The 24,112-nt window shown below is 50.7% G+C and overlaps 2 protein-coding genes and 1 long non-coding RNA gene across 4 annotated transcripts; 1 reads left to right on the forward strand and 2 right to left on the reverse strand.

Annotated features, from left to right (window-relative positions):
• Positions 1–2: 2 nt before the first annotated feature.
• ELOB (elongin B) lies at positions 3–12,452 on the reverse strand. Of its 2 annotated transcripts, XM_066275181.1 has the most exons (4): positions 12,377–12,452; positions 12,121–12,255; positions 10,841–10,946; positions 3–661 (listed from the first exon to the last, which is right to left on the reverse strand). In XM_066275181.1, the coding sequence occupies exons 1-4, from the start codon at positions 12,377–12,379 to the stop codon at positions 549–551; spliced, it is 357 nt and encodes a 118-aa protein (XP_066131278.1). In that variant the 5' UTR covers positions 12,380–12,452; the 3' UTR covers positions 3–548. The 2 variants fall into 2 exon arrangements, with proteins under 2 accessions (XP_066131278.1, XP_066131277.1); XM_066275180.1 differs by lacking the exon at positions 12,377–12,452 and having other exon boundaries at positions 12,121–12,291.
• Positions 12,453–12,563: 111 nt separating this feature from the next.
• Positions 12,564–15,477, forward strand: LOC136334660 (uncharacterized). The gene is made up of 2 exons (XR_010731200.1): positions 12,564–13,401; positions 15,177–15,477. It is a non-coding gene; the product is annotated as an uncharacterized lncRNA (long non-coding RNA).
• A 3,429-nt stretch (positions 15,478–18,906) lies between these two features.
• Positions 18,907–21,438, reverse strand: PRSS33 (serine protease 33). Its single transcript, XM_066278320.1, has 6 exons — positions 21,371–21,438; positions 20,978–21,004; positions 20,673–20,835; positions 20,212–20,483; positions 19,816–19,985; positions 18,907–19,613 (listed from the first exon to the last, which is right to left on the reverse strand). Exons 1-6 carry the CDS (start codon positions 21,414–21,416, stop codon positions 19,455–19,457), a joined length of 837 nt encoding a protein of 278 aa, XP_066134417.1. The 5' UTR covers positions 21,417–21,438; the 3' UTR covers positions 18,907–19,454.
• Between the last annotated feature and the right edge of the window lie 2,674 nt (positions 21,439–24,112).

Here is a 24,112-nt window from a genome sequence, read left to right on the forward strand (position 1 = left end):
ACTGGGTGTAGAGACTTTATTTGGGGTAGAGCGGGGCAAGGAGAAGAGCTGCCCCTTCTATTGATTGCAACCCAGGAGCTTATATAAGCCCCACATAGAAACCACTCAAAAGCCACACACTGGTTCTGGCTTGTTCCGTTTTTGCTCTCTGCCTCTGAGAGCCATGCCTGGGGCCAGTGTGCTAGGGTAGAAAGTGGGGGGGGGGGGGGGGGGCAAGGACTGAATGAACAAAGCCTTAAACCTTTTGTCCCCAGACTGGAGCAGACTGAGAAGACCGGCCTGAGGCTCTGAGTTCTGCCCAGTTCTCTGCCAGTGGCCTTTGAGGGGCAGGCTGGGCTGGGGGTGGACTGCTAGGCCCGGGAGAGCCTAGGGACCAGCAGCCTAGCAAGAGGAGAGGCTGAAGAGCCTTGCTGGGAAGGAACCCCATCCTGGTGAGGGTGATGCCTGGAGTCAGGAGAGGGTGTGCAGAAAGAGGCAGCAACCAGGCAGACACCCAAATCTTTTATTGGGGGGGTGGGGCACTGGGGGGAGGTGGGCCCCAGGCCCTCTCACTGCACTGCTTGTTCATTGGCACTGCTTCCTGAGTCCTGCGGCTTCATCACGTCAGGCAACTCCGGAGGGCTAGAGAAGGGCTCAACACGCAGGGCTTCAAATGCATCATCTGGAGAGGAGAATGGGGAAAGCTGGAGGTGACCTCCAAACACCCACCATCACCCTGACCCCCCTCCACCCCACTGCCTGGATTCAGTAGGCCTACTGAAATGTCTCCTACATCTGGCCCTGCTGTCCTCCCTGAGCCTGGCCATTCTGGGGCCTTTTCTTCACCTTCTGCACCCAAATCCTGGTCCCTTCATATCCCCTCTTCCAAGTAATTTAAACGAAATCATACTATTCTATCCCCGCTTAAAACCTTTCAACAGCTTCTAACATACTGTGAATAAAATATCAAGTCCTTGAAATCATGACTCCAATCACTCTTCTGTTCCCACATCAAATTCTCTTTGCCCCAGGGCCTTTGCACTTGCTGGTCCTGAAACTGCCACAGTGATATTCAGGGTTAAACTCAAGCATCAACCACTCTGCATCTCAACACCCTGTGCATGGCCTTGAGCAGGGGTCCCCAAACTTTTTACACAGGGGGCCAGTTCACTGTCCCTCAGACCACTGGAGGGCCGGACTATAAAAAAACTGAACAAATCCCTATGCACACTGCACATATCTTATTTTAAAGTAAAAAAACAAAACAGGAACAAATACAATATTTAAAATAAAGAACAATAAATTTAAATCAACAAACTGACCAGTATTTCAATGGGAACTATGCTTCTCTCACTGACCACCAATGAAAGAGGTGCCCCTTCCGGAAGTGCAGTGGGGGCCGCATGTGGCCCGCGGGCCGTAGTTTGGAGACCCCTGGCCTTGAGAGTACTTTTTTTTTTTACAGAGACAGAAAGAGTCAGAGAGGGATAGACAGGGACAGACAGACAGGAACAATGAGAGATGAGAAGCATCAATCAGTTTTTCGTTACGCATTGCAACACCTTAGTTGTTCATTGATTCCTTTCTCATATATGCCTTGACCATGGGCCTTCAGCAGACTAAGTAACTTCTTGCTCAAGCCAGCAACCTTGGGTCCTAGCTGGTGACCTCCGGGTCTTGAACCTGGGTCCTTCTGCATCCCAGTCCGATGCTCTATCCACTGCGCCACCGCCTGGTCAAGCTGGCCTTGAGAGTACTTAACTAGTGAAATGACCATCTTCTTTTGACCAGCGGCTTTCCCCACTAGACCAGTGGCTCCAGGAAGGCCTTCCCTGTGGTGTTCCTACCTTCACAGCACAGAGCAAACAAACTCCTTCACTTTTCTCCTGTACTTTCTTCCACCCAGGAGACTCTTTCTTCTACTTGCCTCAGGGTTCTCAATCTATCAGTCCCCGCCCCAAAGAAAGCTGGCAAATCTGGGTTGTCATAACTTGGGTGGTCTTCAAACAGCATCTAATGGGTGTTAAATGGTTAGAGATGCTGCTAAACATCCTGCAAAACATAGGACAACCCCACACAAAATCATCCAGTCCCAAATGTTACTAGTGCTGAAGTTATGACACCCAACCAGCTTAATAACCAATTCATTTTCAAAGCCACAAATCCACAGTTGACAATTCTTTCACATTCTTTGGAAATAAAATCTGGATGATGCCATTTAACATTTGAGTTGAGCCCTGGCTGGTTGGCTCAGCGGTAGAGCGTCGGCCTGGCGTGCAGGAGTCCCGGGTTCGATTCCCGGCCAGGGCACACAGGAGATGCGCCCATCTGCTTCTCCACCCCTTCCTCTCTCCTTCCTCTCTGTCTCTCTCTTCCCCTCCTGAAGCCGAGGCTCCATTGGAGCAAAGATGGCCCGGGTGCTGGGGATGGCTCTGTGGCCTCTGCCTCAGGCGCTAGAATGGCTCTGGATGCAACAGAGCGACGCCCCAGAGGGGCAGAGAGCAGCCAAAATTCAGTCCATAACTACAATCCTACCATCTGCAAAACCGGTCTACCAACACCTTTCAAGAGTTGCTGCAAGCCTATAAGATGCCTAGCAGCACACCCCTTTATGAAGATAACTCCAGGCTGGGAGGGGTGGGATGTGAAGTTGCCTGTAAAGCCCGAGGACACAGCTCAGAATACCAAGCAGTTATTCCTTATGAAACTTAAAAGTGTGGCTAAAGCTGTAGAATCCCTTCCTCAGCTCTTGCAATTTTTTCTTATAGGAAGACAGAAAAATTATTTGTAACTTTTACTCAAGTTTACCTACTGGCCATCCACACAGCCCCTGGGTCCACAGCTATATAAACACTTTATGACCTGTTTTAAATTTTCTGAGACAAGAAAAAATCTCTCCCTTTTGGGAGGTTAGGGGAAGTAGAAAGTACACTGGAGGGAAGGACACCAGCTCCAATCATCAGGTTTCTAAACTTTGACCAGGGTGGCTATGGGTCTGAATTCCGGATCTGGCAATCCTAGCAAATAATGTGCAGTTTACTCATCTTTAAAATGGGTGCAAGTCTTGCCTGCACAGAGATGCTGGGGGATTAAGTGACGCACTGCTCACAGAGCTTGGCACGGTGTCTGGCTCAGGCAAGATCCTGGCAACTTGCATCTGAACCATGGCTCTCCACATGACTGCTGGCAAGTCTGTGTCCACGTCTGCAGTATTCCATGGCAATGCTTACCTCCCAGAGCTATCAAGAAGGTGAGGCAGTACATCAAAATTAAATACACAGCACAGGTACTCAGTAAGTCCTCTATAGGCCCAAGATAGTGGGCAGCACAGGAGGAGGCTAAACATAACCCTCCCCATGAATTAACTCATCTACAAGTAGATACTATTCCTGTAAGACACTAGAGGGCTGGATGAACAGCTTTTTTTTTTTTTTTGTATTTTTCTGAAGCTGGAAACGATGTGAGACAGACAGACTCCCGCATGCGCCCGACTGGGATCCACCCGGCACGCCCACCAGGGGGCGATGCTCTGCCGTGACCAGAGCCACTCTAGCTCCTGGGGCAGAGGCCAAGGAGCCATCCCCAGCGCCTGGGCCATCTTTGCTCCAATGGAGCCCCGGCTGCAGGAGGGGAAGAGAGAGACAGAGGAAGGGGGGGGGGGGGGTGGAGAAGCAGATGGGCGCTTCTCCTATGTGCCCTGGCCGGGAATCGAACCTGGGTCCCCGCACGCCAGGCCGACACTCTACCGCTGAGCCAACCGGCCAGGGCCATGAACAGCTTCTGAACAACAAATAAGATAAAAAATAGAGAAGGCTGGGAAACCATGACTCTTCTGGCCAAAGGAACCAGTGAGTGCCATTCTTTACATTCCCCTAAACTTGACAGAGGGGAGCTCTATTGGGGTGCTCTGACCTACCTGCAAGATCACCACTGGGTTTTCCTGGCTACACTGCACTGTCTCTTGCTTCCCACAGAAGGAAGAAGCCAGGAACAGGGTGTTACCACAAACACCTGGCCCACCACAACCCTATAGGCCAGTGCTCCAGGTAAAAGACTACATAGATGTCATTCTTCACAAGCCCACTTTCTGTACAACAAACACTGTACAGAGAAGGGTGGGAACCCCTGGAGCTCCGTAGGGACAGCAGAAATTCTGAGATTGGAGACGCTGCAGTTGTTTGTCCAAAGTTTTATGTCCCCCTGCACCTCCACAGGGCTCCACCCAGGTGATGTGGCCTACCTATAAGGTAAGTCCCTGCAGTGTGTTCCCAAACACATGGCCTGAGCCCATTTCAGCTCTGAACACAAGGAGCAAACAGGATCAACAGGTGATTTAGTACATACCTAGTTGCCCAACCCCACCTGGAGCCCATCTAGCTCAGCGGGCCAGTACCCCAGACGCCTCCTACCAGTCTGCCAAAACCATCCAGTACACACAGCCTACCCAGGCAACTTCTACCTCAGGCTACTTTTCCAAGACTAGGATAGCTATTTTGTCTAAGTCATACAAACAAACAATGTCAAACAAAATGAACATAGAAGATTATCTCTTAAATAAATGATCGCAAAAAATCTCTAGAAATAAAATACCCAAAAGAAACAGAGACAAATAATTTGTGTGATAAAGAATTCAAACAGGCCCTTGCCAGTGGCTCAGTGGATAGTGTCCACCTGGCATATGGCCATCCTTGGTTTGATTCCCAGTCAGGGCACATAGAAGTGACCATCTGCTTCTCCCCCCACTTCTCTCCCTCTTCATTTCCTGCAGCAGCCAGTGGTTCAACTGGTCCAAGCATGACCCGGGTGCTGAGGATGGCTCTGAAGCACATCTGCCTCAGGCACTCAAAATAGCTCAGTACTGAGCATTGGCCCATGATGGGGTTGCCAAGTTGATACTGGTCAGGAAGGATGCAGGATCAGTATCTCCCCTCCTCTCACCTAAAAAAAAAAAAAATTCAAATAGTTGTAAGGATGCTCTCCAAATTTGAGAGTGGAAAAGAACTTTGGGAGAATTTCAACAAAGTATATAAAAGAATTAAGCACACATTTAGAATACAATAACTGAAATGAAAATGACATTAGAGAACCCTGGCCTGACCAGGTGGTTGTGCAGCGGACAGAGCATGAACCTGGGATGCTGAGGACCCAGGTTCAAAACCCTGAGGTTGCTTTGCTGGCTTGAGTGTGGGTTCACTTGGCTTGAGTGCCAAGTCAGCAGCTTGAGCGTGGGATCATAGACATGACTCTATGGTTGCTGGCTTGAGCCTAAGGTCTCTAGCTTGAGCAAGGGGTCACTGGCTCAGTCGTAGCACCCTGGTCAAGGCACATATGAGAAAGTAATCAACAACCAACTAAAGTGCTGCAACTACAAGTTGATGCTTCTCATCTCTCTCACTTCCTGTCTGTCCCTCTCTCTCAGAAACAAACAAAAAGAGTCCCTGGCTGGATAGCTCAGTTAGTTAGAGCATTGTCCCAAAGCACAGAGGTTGCTGGTTCTATTCCCAGTCAGGGTACATACAGGCACAGCTCAATGTTCCTGTCTCTTCTCCTACTCCCCAAAAAATAACTGAAGAGGAAGGAATGCTTCCAAACTCACTCAGCATTACCCTAATACCAAAACCAGACAAAGACATTATAAAAAATAAATAAAACTACAGGCCAATAACCTTGATTAAGATAAATATAAAATTTTTCAATAAAATATTAGCAAACCAGATTCAACATTACATTGAAAGGATTATACATCATTACAAAGTAGGATTCATCCCAGGGATTCAAAATGGTTCAACATCCATGAATCAATCAACGTGGCACATCACATTAACAAAATAAAACCTAAAAAACCACACGATCATCTCATTAGATGCAGAACCACCATGACAAAATTGAATGTCCTTTTATGACAAAAGCTCTCAACAAAGTGAGTACAGAACAAACATACCTCAACATAATAAAAGGCTATAGATGACAAACCCACAGATATCATACTCAATGGTGAAAACTTGTCAAAAAGAAACAAAAAATAAAATAAATGCAGCCACTGTAAGATGGAGTCAGAGCTGCCATGCCTGAGGCGCTGCCTTGTTTATCTAACGCAGGGGTAGTCAACCTTTCTATACCTACGTACCTCTGTTAGTAGTAAAATTTTCTAACTGCCTACCAGTTCCACAGTAATGGTGATTTATAAAGTAGGGAAGTAACTTTACTTTATAAAATTTATAAAGCAGAGTTACAGCAAGTTAAAGCATATAATAATAATTACTTACCAAGTACTTTATGTCGGATTTTTGCTAAGTTTGGCAGAATAAATCTTTATAAAACAACTTACTATAGTTAAAGCTATCTTTTTATTTATACTTTGGTTGCTCCGCTACCGCCCACCATGAAAGCTGGAACACCCACAGCAGGACCAGGTTGACTACCACTGATCTAACGCCTCAACTCTTTGGAATGTTAAGGCAAAATAACCTTTGGACTGGGCCCAAAGCAACATTGTGTCCCAAAGATAGTAAGAAAGCAATTATAACTATTGGACTAAAGACTGCTGGACTGAAAATTAAAAACACTGTTTAGAATGAACATTGCTGTTATTGTAGGAATAGAAACACCTTCCTTCTATTGATGATATCATAGTTCCCCTTCTCTTTCTCATAAATACCCATTGCCTTTGTCTCCTAATCAATTTGGGTTTCTGCATGAATCAGTGTTTCCCAAACAGCTATCCTTTTTTTTTTTTTTTTTACCTCAAATAAATGCTTGTTGCCTCTTACTTCAAAAGGACTTTTTAGGCCTGACCTGTGGTGGCGCAGTGGATAAAGCGACGACCTGGAATGCTAAGGTCGCTGGTTCAAAACTCAGGGCTTGCCTGGTCAAGGCACACATGGGAGTTGATGCTTCCTGCTCCTCCCCCCCTTCTCTCTAAAATGAATAAATAAAATCTTTAAAAAAATTAAAAAGGGCTTTTTATTTTTAGGTTAACAAGCTAAAGATCAGGAAGAAGACATGTCTATTCAACATAGCATTGGAAGTCCTAGCCACAACAATGATATAAGGAAAAATAAATAAAAGGCATCAAAACTGCAAAGGAAAAAGTAAAACTCTCATTATTTGCCAATAACGTGACACTATATATAGAAAACCCTAAAGACTTCACAGACACACAAATTAGAATAAATGAATTCACTAAAGTTGCAGGATACAAAGTCAATATGCAGACACTGTTACATTTTTATATACCAATAACAAATGACCAGAAAGAGAAATGACAAAAACAATACCATTAACCATTACATCAAAAACATAAAATACCTGGAATAAATTTAACCAAAGAGGTGAAAGACCTGTATTGTAAAAACTATAAAATACTGAAGAAATTAAAGATACAAGTAAACGGAAGGATACACCTTGCTCGTGGATTGGAAGAATAAACATTGATAAATGTCCTAGTAAGCAAAACACAGATTCAATGCAATCCTTGTTAAAATACCAATGGCATTCTTCTCCAAATTACAACTAATCCTCAACTTTATATGGAACCACAAAAAACCCTGAATAGTCAAAGACATCTTTTTTTTTTTTTTTTTTTTTTTTTTTTTTCATTTTTCTGAAGCTGGAAACAGGGAGAGACAGTCAGACAGACTCCCGCATGCGCCCGACCGGGATCCACCCGGCACGCCCACCAGGGGCGAAGCTCCGCCCACCAGGGGGCGATGCTCTGCCCATCCTGGGCGTCGCCATATTGCGACCAGAGCCACTCTAGCGCCTGAGGCAGAGGCCACAGAGCCATGCCCAGCGCCCGGGCCATCTTTGCTCCAATGGAGCCTTGGCTGCGGGAGGGGAAGAGAGAGACAGTGAGGAAAGCGCGGCGGAGGGGTGGAGAAGCAAATGGGCGCTTCTCCTATGTGCCCTGGCCGGGAATCGAACCCGGGTCCTCCGCACGCTAGGCCGACGCTCTACCGCTGAGCCAACCGGCCAGGGCCCTAGTCAAAGACATCTTAAGATAAAAATGGAAGGGACCTGTGGTGGCGCAGTGGATAAAGCGTCGACCTGGAAATGCTGAGGTTGCTGGTTCGAAACCCTGGGCTTGCCTGGTCAAGGCACATATGGGAGTTGATGCTTCCAGCTCCTCCCCCCCTTCTCTCTCTCTGTCTCTCCCTCTCCTTTCTAAAATGAATAAATAAATTAAAAAAAAAAAAAAAAAAGCCTGACCAGGCGGTGGTGCAGTGGATAGAGCGTCGGACTGAGATGCAGAGGACCCGGGTTCGAGACCCCGAGGTCGCCAGCTTGAGTGCAGGCTCATCTGGTTTGAGGAAAAGCCCACCAGCTTAAACCCAAGGTCACTGGCTCCAGCAAGGGGTTACTCGGTCTGCTGAAGGCCCGCGGTCAAGGTACATATGAGAAGGCAATCAACGAACAACTAAGGTGTTGCAATGCGCAATGAAAAACTAATGATTGATGCTTCTCATCTCTCTCCGTTCCTGTCTGTCTGTCCCTGTCTATCTCTCTCTCTGACTCTCTCTCTGTCTCTGTAAAAAAAAAATAAATTTTTTAAAAAAGGAAGGTATTAATACTCTCTGATATCAAACTACACTACAAAGCTACAATAATCAGATATATATTTTTTACATAGATTTGAGCGAGAGGAAGGGAAAGGGGAGAGAAGGGGAGAAAGGGGAGCCCCACATCAATTCATTGTTCCACTTAGTTGTTCCATTTAGTTTTGCACTCACTGGTTGCTTCTCATATGTGCTCTGACCAGGGATCGAACCCAGGACCCTCAGCACACTGGAAGGATGCTCTATCCCAGCAGTTCTCAACCTGTGGGTCGCCTAAAGCCATCGTTTTCCCGCCGGGGTCGCAACCCACAGGTTGAGAACCGCTGCTCTATCCATTGAACCACCTGGCCAGGGCTCAAAATGGATAAATAGATCAATGCATAGAGAGCCTCACTTATACAGTTGGTCAATTAATCTACAACAAAAGGCAAGGATATACAATAAAGTAAAGACAGTCTCTTCAATAAGTGGTATTAGGAAAACTGGACAGATAAATGCAAGAAAATGAAACTAGGCCAACTCTCCTACACTGTACACAAAATTAAGCTCAAAAAGGATTAAAGACTTAAATGTAAGCCCTGAAACCATAAAACTCCTAGAAGAAAAACATAGGCAGGAAACTCTTTGAAATCACTGGATCTTTCTGGATCTGTCTCCTTGGGCAAAGGAAACAAAAGAAAAAATAAACAAATAGAACTACCTAAAAAGGTTTTGTATAGAAAAGATAATTACTGAATAAGAAAAGAATATCTGCCAAAGATACATCTGGTAAGGCAGGGGTCTCAAACTCGCGGCCCACCGAACAATTTTGTGCGGCCCGTAGACTAATCCACGAAGTCAAAATATTCTGGATAAAATTAAGTAAGCCCGTGGATTAGTCTGCGGGCCGCACAAAATTGTTCGGCGGGCTGCAAGTTTGAGACCCCTGTGGTAAGGGGTTAATACCCAACATATATTAGGAACTCACAAAACTTCACACCAAAAAACACAATCCAATTGAATAAAATGGTGAGGACCTGAATAGACATTTCTCCCAGGAAGACACTGAGATGGCCAACATATAATACAAAAAGATGCTCACCATCACTAATCATGCAAATTAAAACCACAACGAAATATCACTTCACACCTGTCAGAATGGTTATGATCAATAAACCAACAATTAACAAGTGCTGGTGGGTAAGTGGAGGAAAGGGAACCCTCCTGCACTGCTGGTGAAACTGTGAACTAGTACAGCCACTGTGGAAAACAGTATGGAGATTCCTCAAAAAAATTAAAGATAGAGCTGCCACACAACCCAGCCATTCTACTTCTGGATATTTATCCAAAGAAAACAAAAACACTAATTTGAAAATATATATGCAGCCCTATGTTCAGGATAAGATAACATTACCAGTAATAGCCAAGATATAGAAGCAACTTAGCTATCCAATAGCTGTATGGATGTGATTTATATATATATTATTCAGCAATAAACAAAAAAATGAAAAATTGCCTGACCAGTGGTGGCACACAGTGGATTAAGCGTCAACCTGGGACACTGACAGCCCCTGTTCGAAACCCTGAGGTCACTGGCCATATCGGGCTCCTTGACTGGAGCGCCGGTAAACCAGCTTGGGGGGATAGGAGGCTTTTGCCAGCTTGAGCACAGGATCACCAACATGATCCCAAGGTCACTGGCTTGAGCCCAAAGGTCACTGGCTCAGTTTGAACATCCTTCTTCCCCGTCAAGGCACATATGAGAGGCAATCAATAAACAACTAAAGTAAAGCAACTACGAGTTGATGCTTCCTTCTCACCTCTCTCCTCTCCCTCCTCTTCCTGTCTCTCTCTCTCTCTAAAAAATTAAAGAATGAAATTTTGCCATTTGCAACAATATGGACGGACTCAGAAAGTATTATACTAAATGAGTCAAAGAAAAAAAGCTTATAATTTCACTCATACGTGAAATCTAAAGAAACAAAAAGGCAAAACAGAATAAATGAAACAAAACAGACCTAGATATAGAGAACAAGCTGATGGTGGGGAGGGGGGGATTAAAAAAAAGGGAGAAAAAGTCCTCTGTAAATGTAAGCTGGTAACGTTACTACGGATGTTTGAACTCTTCATGAAATAGACTTCAATTTCTACAAGCATCTTGTTTGCTTCTTTTATGTGTGGGGACAAATTCACTGTCACAGGATACTGCCTGATGTTTGTGGACTGGACTGGGAAGACACTGTCCTGGAGGCTTGGAAGAACAACTGCAGACTCCCTGACGATCCTTTTTTTGAGGCTGTTCTACCCTGCCTGGCTGCCCCTCTCACCTGCCCGGAAGGCCAGCCCCACAGTGGCTGGGGCCTGCGGCCGAGCTGTTTGACTGGTGAAGCCACACTCGCCCAGTGTCTTGCCGTCATCCAGAAGTTGGTCATCCTGAGGAGAGAGGCAGGCAGGGTTTCAGGAGAGACCCCAGGAGGGTCAAGTCCCAAAGACTTCTGTGGTGAGCAATTACAGTGGAAGTCAGAAAGGGCAGAGGGACAGCCCAAAGTAGGGCCCAGGTCCACCCGAGTTTATTCAAGTTCCCAGAGTTCTACAGGCAAGACTTTCCAAATCGAAACTTCCCAAGGAAGGGCTCTGGAAGGTTTTTTCCCCAAACTCCAGGTCAATCTAATGTCAAGATCCAGTGACTGAATATGGACACAGGCAAGCATGGTTTGAATTTTAGCTCTGCCTTGGACAAAGTAATCTTTTTAATGTGAAGGTTCCTTATCTATAAAATGGGAATTACTGATATTCCCAACTCAGGGCAGCCAAAAAGTTTCAATGAGTGGAGTACATACAACTCATGGAACTATGGCAGATGGCAGGAAAAATCCTTATCATAGAAGGGTACTTTAGAGACTAAGGGAGTGGTCTCAGCCTTAAGCAAAAGGCTGCTTTCCCAGTTTCCAGCCTGTATCAGATTAATGAACTTAAGTAGGGGACCTCATGGTGCCAGAGACTTGAATCTGAGGCTGACACACCAGATTCTGCAATGAAAACCCAAAACCACAAGCCATCCTTGCTAAGCTGGGGAGTAATAAACAGTTGTGTGAAGAACTGGTGGGACCTGACTCATCCAAACATCCTTCATTTCTTGGTATTAAAGAGTGTCTGGGGGGGGCAGTGTGATTCTGACGGGTCTGCAGAGATATTAAGGGCATCCGGAATAAAATCCTGGCTCTGCCAATGACCTTGGACTGTTGAGTGGCTACCCCGCCGAGCCTCAGATTCCTTAACAAGAGTTGAGATGTCAAAAGCCAGCGCAGCGCGGGTGGGGCCGTCGGCGGGATCAGATGTGATGCCGGCCCCCAGCGCTCAGCACAGGGCCTGGCGCGCGATTATAAAGCCATCCCATGTGGCAAATGTTATCGGTGCTTCACCTCCCCGAATCCAAACAACGGCCCCACGCTGGGGAGTTCGGCCCGCGACGTCCACTACTGTTTACATCAATGACGAGGCCGTCGTGCGCCCGCGGCCAGGCTCGGGGTGGCAGTTCCGAGCAGCACGCGTCCCTGGCCCCAGCCCTCGCCAGACCCCCGCCCGCCCGGTACCGGCGGGGCCGCACCTTGTACAGTCGCTGTTCGTCCGGCGGCCGCTTGAGGATGCCCTCGACGATGCGCTTCAGCTCGAACACGGTGCTCGACTCCTTGGCGTCCGTGAAAATGGTGGTCTTGTGGCGTCGGATCATTAGGAACACGTCCTGGGGAAAGCGGGCCGGCATGAACGCGGAGCCTGGGCCCCCCCAAGCGGCCTACTGCCCCCACCGCCCCCGGCCCCGGCCCCGGCCCCGGCCCAGCACCCCTCCCCCCACGCCCGCTTACCATCTCAGCGGCTGCCTCTCCCACCGACGCGCCGGCGCGGTCGCGCTCCGCCCCGTTCCCGGCGGCCTGCGCGCTGAACCCCAGCGTGCCCCGCGCCCAGAGGCCCCGCCTCCCCTCCCTCCCTCGCGGCGGCCGCCATTTTAAGTGACCAGAAAACTGGTGGCTCCCGGCCGCCATCTTGGCGCCGTGGTGCGGGGCAGTGTCGGTTACCTGAGTGGCAGCTTTGGTTGGAGTCGAGAGCGGGAGGGGCCCGTGTAGAGGTGGCGCCATCTTGGGAGTGGCAAAGGCTAGTTCTCCACCTTGATTACTTAGGCCCTAGTAATCGAGGTCCCAGTACAGGCCGAGACTTCTTTTGTTGTTATGGGGGCTAGCCTCACCAGCGTATTCCCACATTCCAGGGAGGGTAAATAAATGACATGCTTCTTTTTTGTGTTTATGTTTTATTTTTTTTATTGGTTTTAGAGAAAGGGGAGAGAGAGAGAGAGAAAGGGAGACAAGGAGCAGGAAGGTAGTAGTTGGTCTGGTATGTGCCTTGACCAGGTATGCCGGGCTTTTGAACCGGCTGTTATTACTTCTTTGTTCTGGTTTACTAATTGCGCTTTTTAGCTTCCTTAAACCTGCTCCCTCATTCCGCATACAGTATAACCCCGCCCAACCGTGTGACCATAAAACCCCCGAAGACACACCCCCCCACCCCACCCCCGGTCGGGGCTCTGACTTCAGAGTGCTACCCCGAGTCCGCTGGCGAGGCAAACCGGTTTTCCAACTCAACCAGCGTCGTTGGCTCCCTTGCTGTTCCATTCTGCCTGACCATCTGGTTCCCTGATCAGGAAGCCAACCGCCCTGGCCCTTTCCCCACCGGCCCGGCTACGTTGGGACCTTCCGTGTGAACGAGGCGGCGCCACCCGACATATTCCCCGGGACCTCCTTCCTGGAGGCTCTGACGCCCCTGGGACGGGTGACTCAACCCGACCAGACTCAGCAAAGAGACGGACTAACGTTTTTGGGCTGCGCATCTGGACAAGGTAAGGTCCGAGCAGTCAGACCCATCTCCAGTCCGAAGGGGAGCTTGATCACCTCCCACCGTCTCAAGATAGGGAAGTCCTGGGAAGGGAAGGGAAAGTAGTAACTTCTGTATGAATGGATGTGTGAGTGACTGATTGTGGCTCCATGGCACAAACTACAAAGTCCATCTGGACCCTAACCTGCGAGTCGGTGGTGGCGTCGTACGACGTAACGGTGACACGTTTCTTTCTGGGAGATGACCGGGCCGGGGTTTATACAGGTGAACCTTAGTCAAGACGCGCCATAAAGATTCAAGAGAGACGCAGCCAGGCAGGCAACTGTGTGGCCTCCCCTGGGAGGCTCCCCCACCTTTTGTCTGTCCTGCGACACTGGACACGGGAGGTCGCTAGGGAGGGCCACACACATTAAGACATTGAGAAAACGGGGTCCACATAGTCAAGACCTACTGAATTAGACTGTATGATAAAAAATTTTAAGAATGGGCCTGACCAGGCGGTGGCACAATGGATAGAGCGTCGGACTGGGATGCGGAAGACCCAGGTTCAAGAATGGTTTTTCCAATGATTATGCCATGAAACTGGCCCCTGTGACATCTTAGGACAAGCGGTGCAGGCCACCAGCCATGTACCAGGAATCCAATCAACAGGACAACCCCATTTGAGGACTTAGAAATTGACCTTACTGAAGTGAAACTATGCCAAGGTCATAAGTACTTACTTGTCTAAGTATGCACCCACTCAGAATGGGTTGTATAGCCTTTCCTACCCGCACTGAAAAGGCACAAGAGGTAGTGAAGGCCCTACTGAGAAATACAGTACTGTGGTATGGACTCCCCCTGTCCATCGAATCAGATAATGGGCCTGCCTTTGTAGTGAACATTGTTGAGACAGTAGCAAAAATACTGAAAATGAGCTGGAACCTACAAGCTGCCTATCAGCCTCAGCGTTCAGGGAAAGTTGAACTCATGAACTGACCCCTGAAAACTACCCTAGCTAAGTTTTGCCAAGGGACAGATCTCCCTTGGACAGACATGCTGCCCCTTGCTCTGTTACAGGTCCGATGCACCTGTGGACCCACAGGGTACTCCCCTTTTGAGATCTTATACAGGAGGCCCCCACCCATCATTAATAAGATGAGAGGAGATCCTTTACAGGTAGGGGAATTAGGCTTCTCAGCCCAACTCCAGATACTGGAAAAAACTTTCCACATAATAGCCTGGGATGTTTTAGAAAGAGCCCCAATTCTGCTAGGGAACTGGGCCTACCCCTACCAAGCAGGAGACATTGTATGGGTTAAGGACTGGAAAAAAAAAACACAACCCTCCAGCCCTGGCCGGTTGGCTCAGTGGTAGAGCGTCGGCCTGGCGTGCGGGGGACCCGGGTTCGATTCCCGGCCAGGGCACATAGGAGAAGCGCCCATTTGCTTCTCCACCCCCCCTCCTTCCTCTCTGTCTCTCTCTTCCCCTCCTGCAGCCAAGGCTCCATTGGAGCATAGATGGCCCGGGCGCTGGGGATGGCTCCTTGGCCTCTGCCCCAGGCGCTAGAGTGGCTCTGGTCACGGCAGAGCGACGCCCCGGAGGGGCAGAGCATCGCCCCCTGGTGGGCAGAGCATCGCCAGGGGCGTGCTGGGTGGATCCCCGGTCGGGCGCATGCGGGAGTCTGTCTGTCTCTCCCCATTTCCAGCTTCAGAAAAAAAACCAAAAAAACCCTCCAACCTGTTTGCATAGGTCCACACATGGTTATCGTGGCTACTCTGACTGTTATTAAAATTGCAGGTACGACACCCTGGATTCACCATAAACCGAGTCAAAAGAGCCAGTACTGAGAACCTGCCAGAGACCTGGACCACTCACCGTGACCCCACAAAGCCATTACAGATACGCTGCAAAGGACGACGGAGCCCAAGGAGCAACCAGGACTGTAAGGACCTGCCAGCCCGTTCCTGATTCTACTTCTGGGCGTAGGACTAGCTGCACGTGCCCCAGCGGACTGGGGTATTACTAGAGAGACTGTTACTAATAGTCACTTATATACTAATAGTAGGAAGTTTTGTTACTATAAAATGTTTGGAAAACCTGTTAGCCCAGATCCTTCCAAAATCATAATTGGGCTCATCATGTTAAGTCTTGGCTTGCAGCCGGCCACCCCCACACCCCCCTGCCCCCAAGACTGCTTTCAGAAATGGAAAATTCAGGGCCAAACACGCGGCACGGCCTTCGTTGCCTACACGTACATGCATAAGCAATGTTACAAACAGAATGAACCTGTGGTGTGCATGTATAACAGTAAACTGTATTGGACAGGGATAATCACCGGCAGAAATAATTGCCACAGATTAGCATATAGAAAAAAGGCTTGCTGGACCTACCAAGGTCACCTCGGGTTATCAGATGGAGGAGGGGTTCAGGACCAGGCCCGCCAGCAGTATCACCAGGACAATGTAAAAGCGTTCCTAAGCAGAATCACTCCAGATCATATTTGAGTTAGATCCCTCTGGTCTAAGAAAACTTACCAGCCAGTTGAAACTGACTCCCGACTCCTCTACCTCCTTAATGCCACATATCAGCTCTTGAATAGGACAAATCCTTCAGTAGCACAGACCTGCTGGCTCTTTCTTCCCCTCCACCAGGGGATTATGTGGCTCCACCAGTACCGAAGGAATGGGACCTAGATAATACCACCCTAGGGAAGCCTGACACAATGGAACTGCACTTCTCGGGCTGGTAGCATTTGGAATAAAGATAGCACACACACTCTACCAGTGCTTCCTTCTCCCTGTGCATTCTTGAGTGTAAGGTTGTTTCATCCATTTCAGAGAGGCTTTCTGCCCTGTAATGACCTGAGGAAGCTGCTGCTGGTGTTAGGGAGTGGGCCGGGCAAACTAGGGAGAAACAGCAGGCATGGCAAAAGTTGGCCTTGGGCACCTGCCAGCCTCCCTGCCTAGGTCCACTTGGGCTCCAGCAGGGCCTATAGATTTATTTCTGCCCTGGCTGGTTGGCTTAGCAGTAGAACGTCTGTCAGGTATGTGGAAGTGTCAGTTCGATTCCTGGTCAGGGCACACTGCAGAAGCAACCATCTGCTACTCCACTGCCCCCCCACACACACACAGCCATGGCTCAAATGGTTCAAACAAAATTGGACCCGGGCGCTGAGAATGGCACCATGGCCTCACCTCAGGCTCTAAAATAGCTCGGTTACTGAGCAATAGCATACCCAGATGGGCAGAGCATCGCTCTGGTAGGGGGCCTGCTGGGTGGATCCTGGTCAGGGCACATGCAGGAGTCTGTCTGCCTCCTCACCTCCAACTTAATTAAAAAAAAAAAAAAAAAAAGACCAACCTAGCCCCTATTTGGCAAATGTGGCTTGCAAGCCACATGTAGCTCTTTGGCCCCTTGAGTGTGGCTCTTCCACAAAATACCACGTGCGGGCGCTACCTGGATAAGGAATGTACCTACCTATATAGTTTAAGTTAAAAAAATTTGGCTCTCGCCTGACTTGTGGTGGCGCAGTGGATAAAGCGTCAACCTGGAAATGCTGAGTTCGGCAGTTTGAAACCCTGGGCTTGCCTGGTCAAGGCACATATGGGAATTGATGCTTCCAGCTCCTCCCCACCTTCTCTCTCTGTCTCTCTCTCCTCTCTCTCTCCCTCTCTGTCTCTCTCTCTCTCCCTTTCTCTCTCCTCTCTAAAATGAATAAATAAAATTTAAAAAAAATTGGCTCTCAAAAGAAATTTCAATCGTTGTACTGTTGATATTTGGCTCTGTTGACTAATGAGTTTGTTGACCACCTAGGCCTTCCTTCTTGGGTGTTTTTTTTTAATTTATAAATAAATTTTTATTAATTTTAATGGGGTGACATCAATAAATCAGAGTACATATATTCAAACAAAACATGTCCAGGTTATCTTGTCCCTCAATTATGTTGCATACCCATCACCCAACCCTCTTGGGTGTTGGACACTGTCTTGCATCACCCCAAACTGAAATTGCACTATAGTGAAGGATAGAGGCTTTTCCTTCACTTAACCGCTCCCCAGGAGACAGGGAGCCTCAGCGAGATCATTGCTGGAGTTTGTCAGAAAACGCACACCTTGGGACCTGGAGAGAGACGAGCCAGTGGATGGCCCTGAACGTCAAACAGCTTTGTAGCTGTTGAAGGCTGCAATTTGAGAATTCTTGAGAGGGAGCAGAATCTGAAGATGCTGCTGCCCCGGCTCTGAATCAAGCCGCTGCTTTGCCACACAAGCTCTGGGCTCAGAGCGGCTGGAATTCAAGTCCTGGTTCCAGTGCTGACTAAAGCTTTGGGCACTTAACCTCACTTGCCAAGTCCCAGTTTCCTCCTTTTCAAGGTGGGAAAATAACCGTTTGTCAAGTTTGTAGAGACTCTTGAAGAGTTAGAACTAAATAGACGTTTCCTAAACTCTAACTGCGGTTATTTTTTACTTCTGCCTTCTGGCTCCTCGGGAACCCTCTAGAGCAATGGTCCCCAACCCCTGGGCCGCGGACCAGTACCGGTCTGTGGGCCATTTGGTACCAATCTGCAGAGAAAGAATAAATAACTTACATTACTTCCGTTTTATTTATATTTAAGTCTGAACAATGTTTTATTTTTAAAAAATGACCAGATTTCCTCTGTTACATCCAAGACTCACTCTTGACGCTTGTCTCGGTCACGTGATACACTTATCCGTCCCACCCTAAAGGCCAGTCCATGAAAATATTTTCTGACATTAAACCGGTCTGTGGTCCAAAAAAGGTTGGAGACCACTGCTCTAGAGTCCCTTCTACTCCTGTGACTCTTTCCTCCCTGTGCCTCAACGTGGCAATGGCTCCCTGCCTGCATGCCAGCCCCAGGCTGACCTCTGACTGGGCTTCATCCTCTGAGTCAGGACATGGTCAACACTCAAGAATTCTCATACTGTAGCCTCAACAACGGCAGAGCTGTTTGACGTCCGGGGCCATCCACTGGCTCGTCTCTCTGAGCGCCACGGTCTCCATTCCGCTGTCAACTCCAAAGATTAAGCTTGGGATTTTGCAGGTTTTGTTTAGTTTCTTATTTCTTCTGCAGACCTAGAAACTGATCTCTATTTACAGGGATGGGTGATCCTTGGCCTGGAGATGAGGAGATGGCAGGTCCCAAGCACAGGAAGGCAGTAGGGAGCTGTGAAGGGTCTAAGACATATACAGAGGTTGCAGGTACTTGGCCTGAGGGTTCTGGCCAAAGGTCGGGCCCATTCTCAGACTCCTCCAGGGCATGGATGAGGTAATGACAAAAACAAGGACAGCAGACCAAGGACAGCAGATGTTCCAGCCAAGCCTGCCTAGGCTTCCTGGCCCCTTTCAGGCAGAGTGGCCCACACTCCTGAGCCTGTTGGATGCCCACCCCACTGTACCTGCATTGTGGTGGGCAGAATCTAGAATCATCTCCTATTGTGTAACCAATGACTACAAACATAGCATCTTTAAACAACACAAATTTATTAAATCACAGCTCAGTAGACCAGCGGTCTGGAGGGGCTTAGTTGGGCTCTCTGACTGTGGTCTCATCAGGCTGAACTCAAGGGCTTGGCCTGACAGGCTCCTTGGAGGCTGGGGGAGAATTCCCTCCACGCTTGGTCAGATGTTGTGCCATTTCAGTTCCTTGCTGTCATAGTGCTGATGTTTCCCTTTTCTTCTACACTTTAAATCTCCCTGGCTTCCTCCAGAAAATGAGGGGCACACAAGGTGAGACCAGGAAGGACCATTGGTTGCCCACCTCTGGGTACCCGGGTCCAGCCCTGGTTGGAGCTAAGGAGGGTAAAGGAGCAGGAAGGGGAAGGCAGGAGTGTGAGACCCCCAAACACAGGAGGCTCCTGGGGTTGGGCTAGCAGCTCAGGTTTGGTGAGCCCCAAGAAGAAGGCAGGGGACAAACAGATGGATGGACAGATGGCCCCTTAGCTTTGCCAGGCCTTTGCGTCTCAAGTCAGAAGTGGTGGGTGTGGGGGATGCTCAGGTCCCCAGAGGGACCAAGTAGCTGAGAGACCCAGCAGCTGATTCTAGGTCAGTGTCACCATATCAGAGATTCAGGCAAGCCTGAATCCAGGGGCTGCAAGTGGCTACATTGGTATAGACACCTGGATGGTTAGGCAGGGCACAGCCCTTGCCCCAGCTCACCACGCCCACCAGGACCCAGCGCCCAGACTTCAGGCAAGTCAGGGGTCCTCCAGAATCACCCTGTAGGAGAAAAGCAAGCTTAGGGCTCAGCCCTCTGGAGACTCAATGGCAGTCCTAGGGCTCTAGGCCCTCAAGTGGTGCATCCGGTTGGGGGCCGGGACTCTGAACCTGGAGGTGGTGCCTCCTGGATCCTTGGCTCAAGGGAGGTAGGGTGCTGGGCATAGGAGCATGAACTCCAGAGGTTCGAGGCTGCTTCACGCACCTGGCAGGCATCCTTGTTGCCCTGGATGTAGCCAGCACACAGGTTCCCTGGCAACACTATGCGCTCAGCATGGGGCACGTTGGTGCCCAAGTGGTAGAGGTGGTCACAAGTGTGAGCATCCAACAATGGCACTCTTACTCTCTGAAGAGGTCGCCACTCCGGGAGTGGCACTGGGGGAAGAAAGGGGACTTATGAGGGATGAGAGCAGGTGGGGCAGTGAGCAGGGTGGGTGAGAGAAACCTCACCTGAGAGTCTAATTTGCCAGGACTGGGAGGTTTGGGGTGCCTAGTTGCACTGAGTGTCAGGTTGAGGCAGTGCTGGGTGGGATTCCAGGTCAGAAGGTGGAGGGGAATTCCCGGCCCGCCCCCAATACCCCCGTGCCCCGCCCCACCTCACCTCCTGGGAGGAGGCTGCCCCAGCCAGTGACCCAGCACGGTGTACCAGGTGGCGGGCAGGCCCCGGGCTCTGGCAGGCAGACAGGTTGTACTCGGGAGCTCAGGCGCACCGGGCGGCGCAACTTCAGCAGCGCCAGGTCGCCGCGGGCCCCATCCTCGGAGTAGTCACGGGGCAGCAGCACCCTCTGCACGGGCGCTGAGAGAGCGTGGGGCGAGTCGGCACCCAGGTAAAGCGCCCTGAGGCGCACACGGTACTCAGACAGAGGCGTCTGCCTGCGGGAAGGGAGCAGGGCTACTTACAGCAGCCCCTCCGCCACCCCCAGTCTCCTCAGTCCCACTGGAGCCGGCATCATCCCGCGCCGCCACCAGGTGGTGCCCCACTTCCCCTGGGCCTTGATCCCCGCCGTCGCCCTCGTCCCATCCCCCTATTCCGCTTGCTGAACCTGGTGCCTGGCCGCTGACCTCGGGAAGCAATGTGCCGCTGTCAGCACCCATTGCAGGGCGATGAGCGAGCCCCCGCAGACGTGCACCCCATGGTGCTGGATGCTCGCCTGCCACGGCCACTCCCCGGCCTGGGCGTCCTGGCCTCCCACGATCCGACTGGACACGCGAGGCTGCCCGCAGGCTGCAAGAGGACCAGGGGGAGGGAGAGGGTGGGAGGAGGACTGGGGCCTTGGGAGGGGTGGGGAGACAAAGGGCCAATGGCAGGGAGGGGTTGGCTCTGGGGGTGGGTGTGGGGTGGGGACGGGGACCCTGGGGCTTCAAACCTGTAGGCTCCAGGGTCCCAGCGGCTCCTGGAGAGGAAGTAGGGGAGGGATTGGATCATGGATTTGGTGTCAGATAACAGTTGAGGGGAAGGGAGGTTACAGATTTAGGAAGGAAGGTGCAACATATTTGTTGCACTAACCCGGTGCCAGGATTTTGTGCAACCAGTTATCCAGTTTAACTCTCCAGGGCACTGTGAGGTGGGGACTGATACCTACCACGCAGATGAGCACATCAGGTTTGGGGAACCCAAGGTCAGTGACAGAACTTGAGCACTTGAAGCCAAGAGGAGGACACCCTGGAGAGCTAGGGGAAGCCGGCCAGAGAGGGGTGAGACGGACATCCTGTAGCCAAAGGCCCTGAGGTTGGCACCCACAGCCCCTGCTCCCGCTCACCCAGCAGTAGTAGGGACAGGACCTGGAGGCAGGAAACCCCCCTCATTCTGTCCTCAGGACTGGGCTGGGTGAAGGTGGCACTGCCCAGGGCTTGGACTCTGGGGGGAGCCAGCAGAGAGAGGAAGGGAGGGTCCTAGCCCAGAGCACTAGACCCCAGAGGCCCGTCTGTCTGCCCTCATCCTAGCTGGTCCCAGACTTATCCTCAAGGCCCGGACTCTGGTTCCTAGGCCTCCAGGCAAGCCCTGGAGCTCAGCCCTTCTCCACGCTCTATTCCCATCGTCCAGCAGCTGCCCCCACCTGCCCTGGCAGCCCCTGGACCCTGCTCTCACCCTCACAGCCTGGTGCCCTCCCTGTTGACTGGGCTGGGGGAGGACTAGGGGCTTAAAAGGCCAGGAAGGGGGAGAGCCCCGGCCGAGGAGACCGAGGGCGGGGCTGCGGCTTTACCTGTCCAGCCTCAAACAAAGATTCTTTGAGCAGCACTTTTGAGGTGGCAGGAAAGGGGCACTTGCAATTCTCAGAAGAAGCCTGGGTTGGGCCAAGATGCTGAGAACTGGGGGCAGGAGCCTGGGCCAGGCCCAGCAAGGGCAGTAAGGTAGGGGTGGGGGGGTGTAGGGACCTGCGCCAGGCCAGGAAGCTCCAGAGGACCCCTGGCAGCTCGGGCTCCTGGTCCCTCACAGGGCTGGTCACTAAAGCACCCGAGTACTGTTGTTCTGGGCGGAAGTTCCCGCTGGGCTGGCCCCACGTGGGCCTAGACCCCAGGCCTGGCCAAGTGCTCTCTGGACTTGAGAGCTTGTGAGCTGTGTGACTCCAGCAGCCCTGTCACCTCAGTGAGCATCAGTTTCCTCATTATTACAAGCGGGAAGGGAAGTCCAGCCTCACAGGGCTCCCCGGGGCACAAAGCCCACAGGCGGTGCCCTCTGCCCCTGCACTGCCGGCAGGTTGGTGCAGAGACCGGGAAGGTCCCCGCTCTGAAGACTCTTGCTCCTGCTTCTCCACAGCAGAGGGCTGTGGGGTTGGGAACTGAGGGGAGGAATCCAGACCAACTGCAGTTGCTCACGTATCTTGAGGTCACAGCACATAGGGATCTTGTGAAAAGGCTGATCTGCCCCAGTAGTTTCAAGGGGCCCCTGCGTCTGCCCTGCTGGTCCCTTGTCATGCTGAGGCTGAGTTCTGCGACAGCAATGAGGAGCCAGACGCATTTGATGCCACCCCTCTCCACCAGGCCTCCGTACAGGGTGCTCTTTAAGCACCAGCGTCCTCACTGGGGCCTCCTTCAACTTAGAGCACCTGTGCCCGAGGACAACCCTCAATCTGTGGGGCTCAGAAGTGCCCACACCCAGTATCCTTGTCCTCTCGAAGCCCAACGTAGGTGGGCATTCCCTGTGGTTTCTCAGAGGGCCCCAGCAGGACTGCACCTCAGTTGTCCACACAGTGATCTCCCCATTCAAGAAAACATCATCAGGTTCTTTTTTTGCCTCAGGTTCCCCACTCCTCACTTGGGCTTCTTGGTGTCACCTCCCCAGTAAACTACCTGCTCCCCAGTTGGGTCGCAGGTCAACCTTTGGGGAACCGTGGTGAGATCAGGAGCATCTGATATCTTTGTGATGGGGCCACTGATACGAGCATTGAGGTGTTCAGGGCTGTTTCCTCCACAGTACCCCGACTCCATTCTTCCTAGCCCCCAGGGACCCTGGTGCTGCTAACGTCCTTCCTTAAATTAGCTCTCTGATTGACTTAACCCAAGAGGGTTCTGGTGTTTGCAACCAAAATTTGTATAATGCAGATAAGTAGAGAAAGATTAAGAATTAGGGAGTGGTCTAGGGGTAGATGGCACATGGGTGACCATGAAGGTGTCTAAGAAGCGACCTGAGTCCACAGAATGCTCTGCAAGGGATCAGTTAAAGCATGCACACATGTTTATTAGTAAAGGAGACAGAAGGGGACGAGATCCTGACCCAGTAGGCAGTCCAGCCACCAGGGTGTCTACTGCCCTGCATAAATGTGCCCAGTACTGTGCTAACTACCACACCCTCACAAGCTCAGCTGTGCACAAGCCAGCTGCACAAGCGACATAGCCCAGAGCAGAGGGAGGAGCAGCAGCAGTGGGAAGAGGTCTGGCCCGGGTGTGCTGTGGGCCATGAGCTTCTGGATCCAGCCAAAGTACCTATTGATGGTGGTGTAGACGCCGGGCCAGCTGGGCCTACCACAGCCTGCGCCCCAGCTCACGATTCCAATCTGAATCCACAGCCCATTCTTTTCCCAGGTCAAGGGGTCGCCTGAGTCACCCTGGGGAGCAGTGTGAGTGAGGCCAACCTGGGGCAGGGCAGGAGGGGCCAGGGGAGAGAGGCCCCAGAGTAGGAGGGGGGCTACGGATGACCAAGCTTCAGTCTCTGTGTCTGCAAAGGGGCAACAGTCTACCTGCCAGGTTTCACATGAGGATCAAAGGAGTTACAATTAATGCAAAATGAGAAGCTTTTACAGGCAGGTAAGTAAGGGCTGCAATTGTTTTCTCGTTATTCAACCCTGAGGGCAGGCTGGTCATGGGGTTGCTCTCAGGCCCGAGGTTGAGAAGGATGGTGCCAGATGTCAGAAAGGCCCTGGCTGGGGCAGGGGCACTCACTCTGCAGGTGTCATGGCTGTCATCCTCAGAGCCAGCACCAATTGTGTCATCCCCGATTCTATAGAAGAAAGTGGGCTGTTGGAATTGGCAGTTACGCTGGAGTTATGATGGAGACCTGCACT

Source organism: Saccopteryx bilineata, chromosome 4, assembly GCF_036850765.1.
Source record: "Saccopteryx bilineata isolate mSacBil1 chromosome 4, mSacBil1_pri_phased_curated, whole genome shotgun sequence".
Taxonomy (NCBI): domain Eukaryota; kingdom Metazoa; phylum Chordata; class Mammalia; order Chiroptera; family Emballonuridae; genus Saccopteryx; species Saccopteryx bilineata.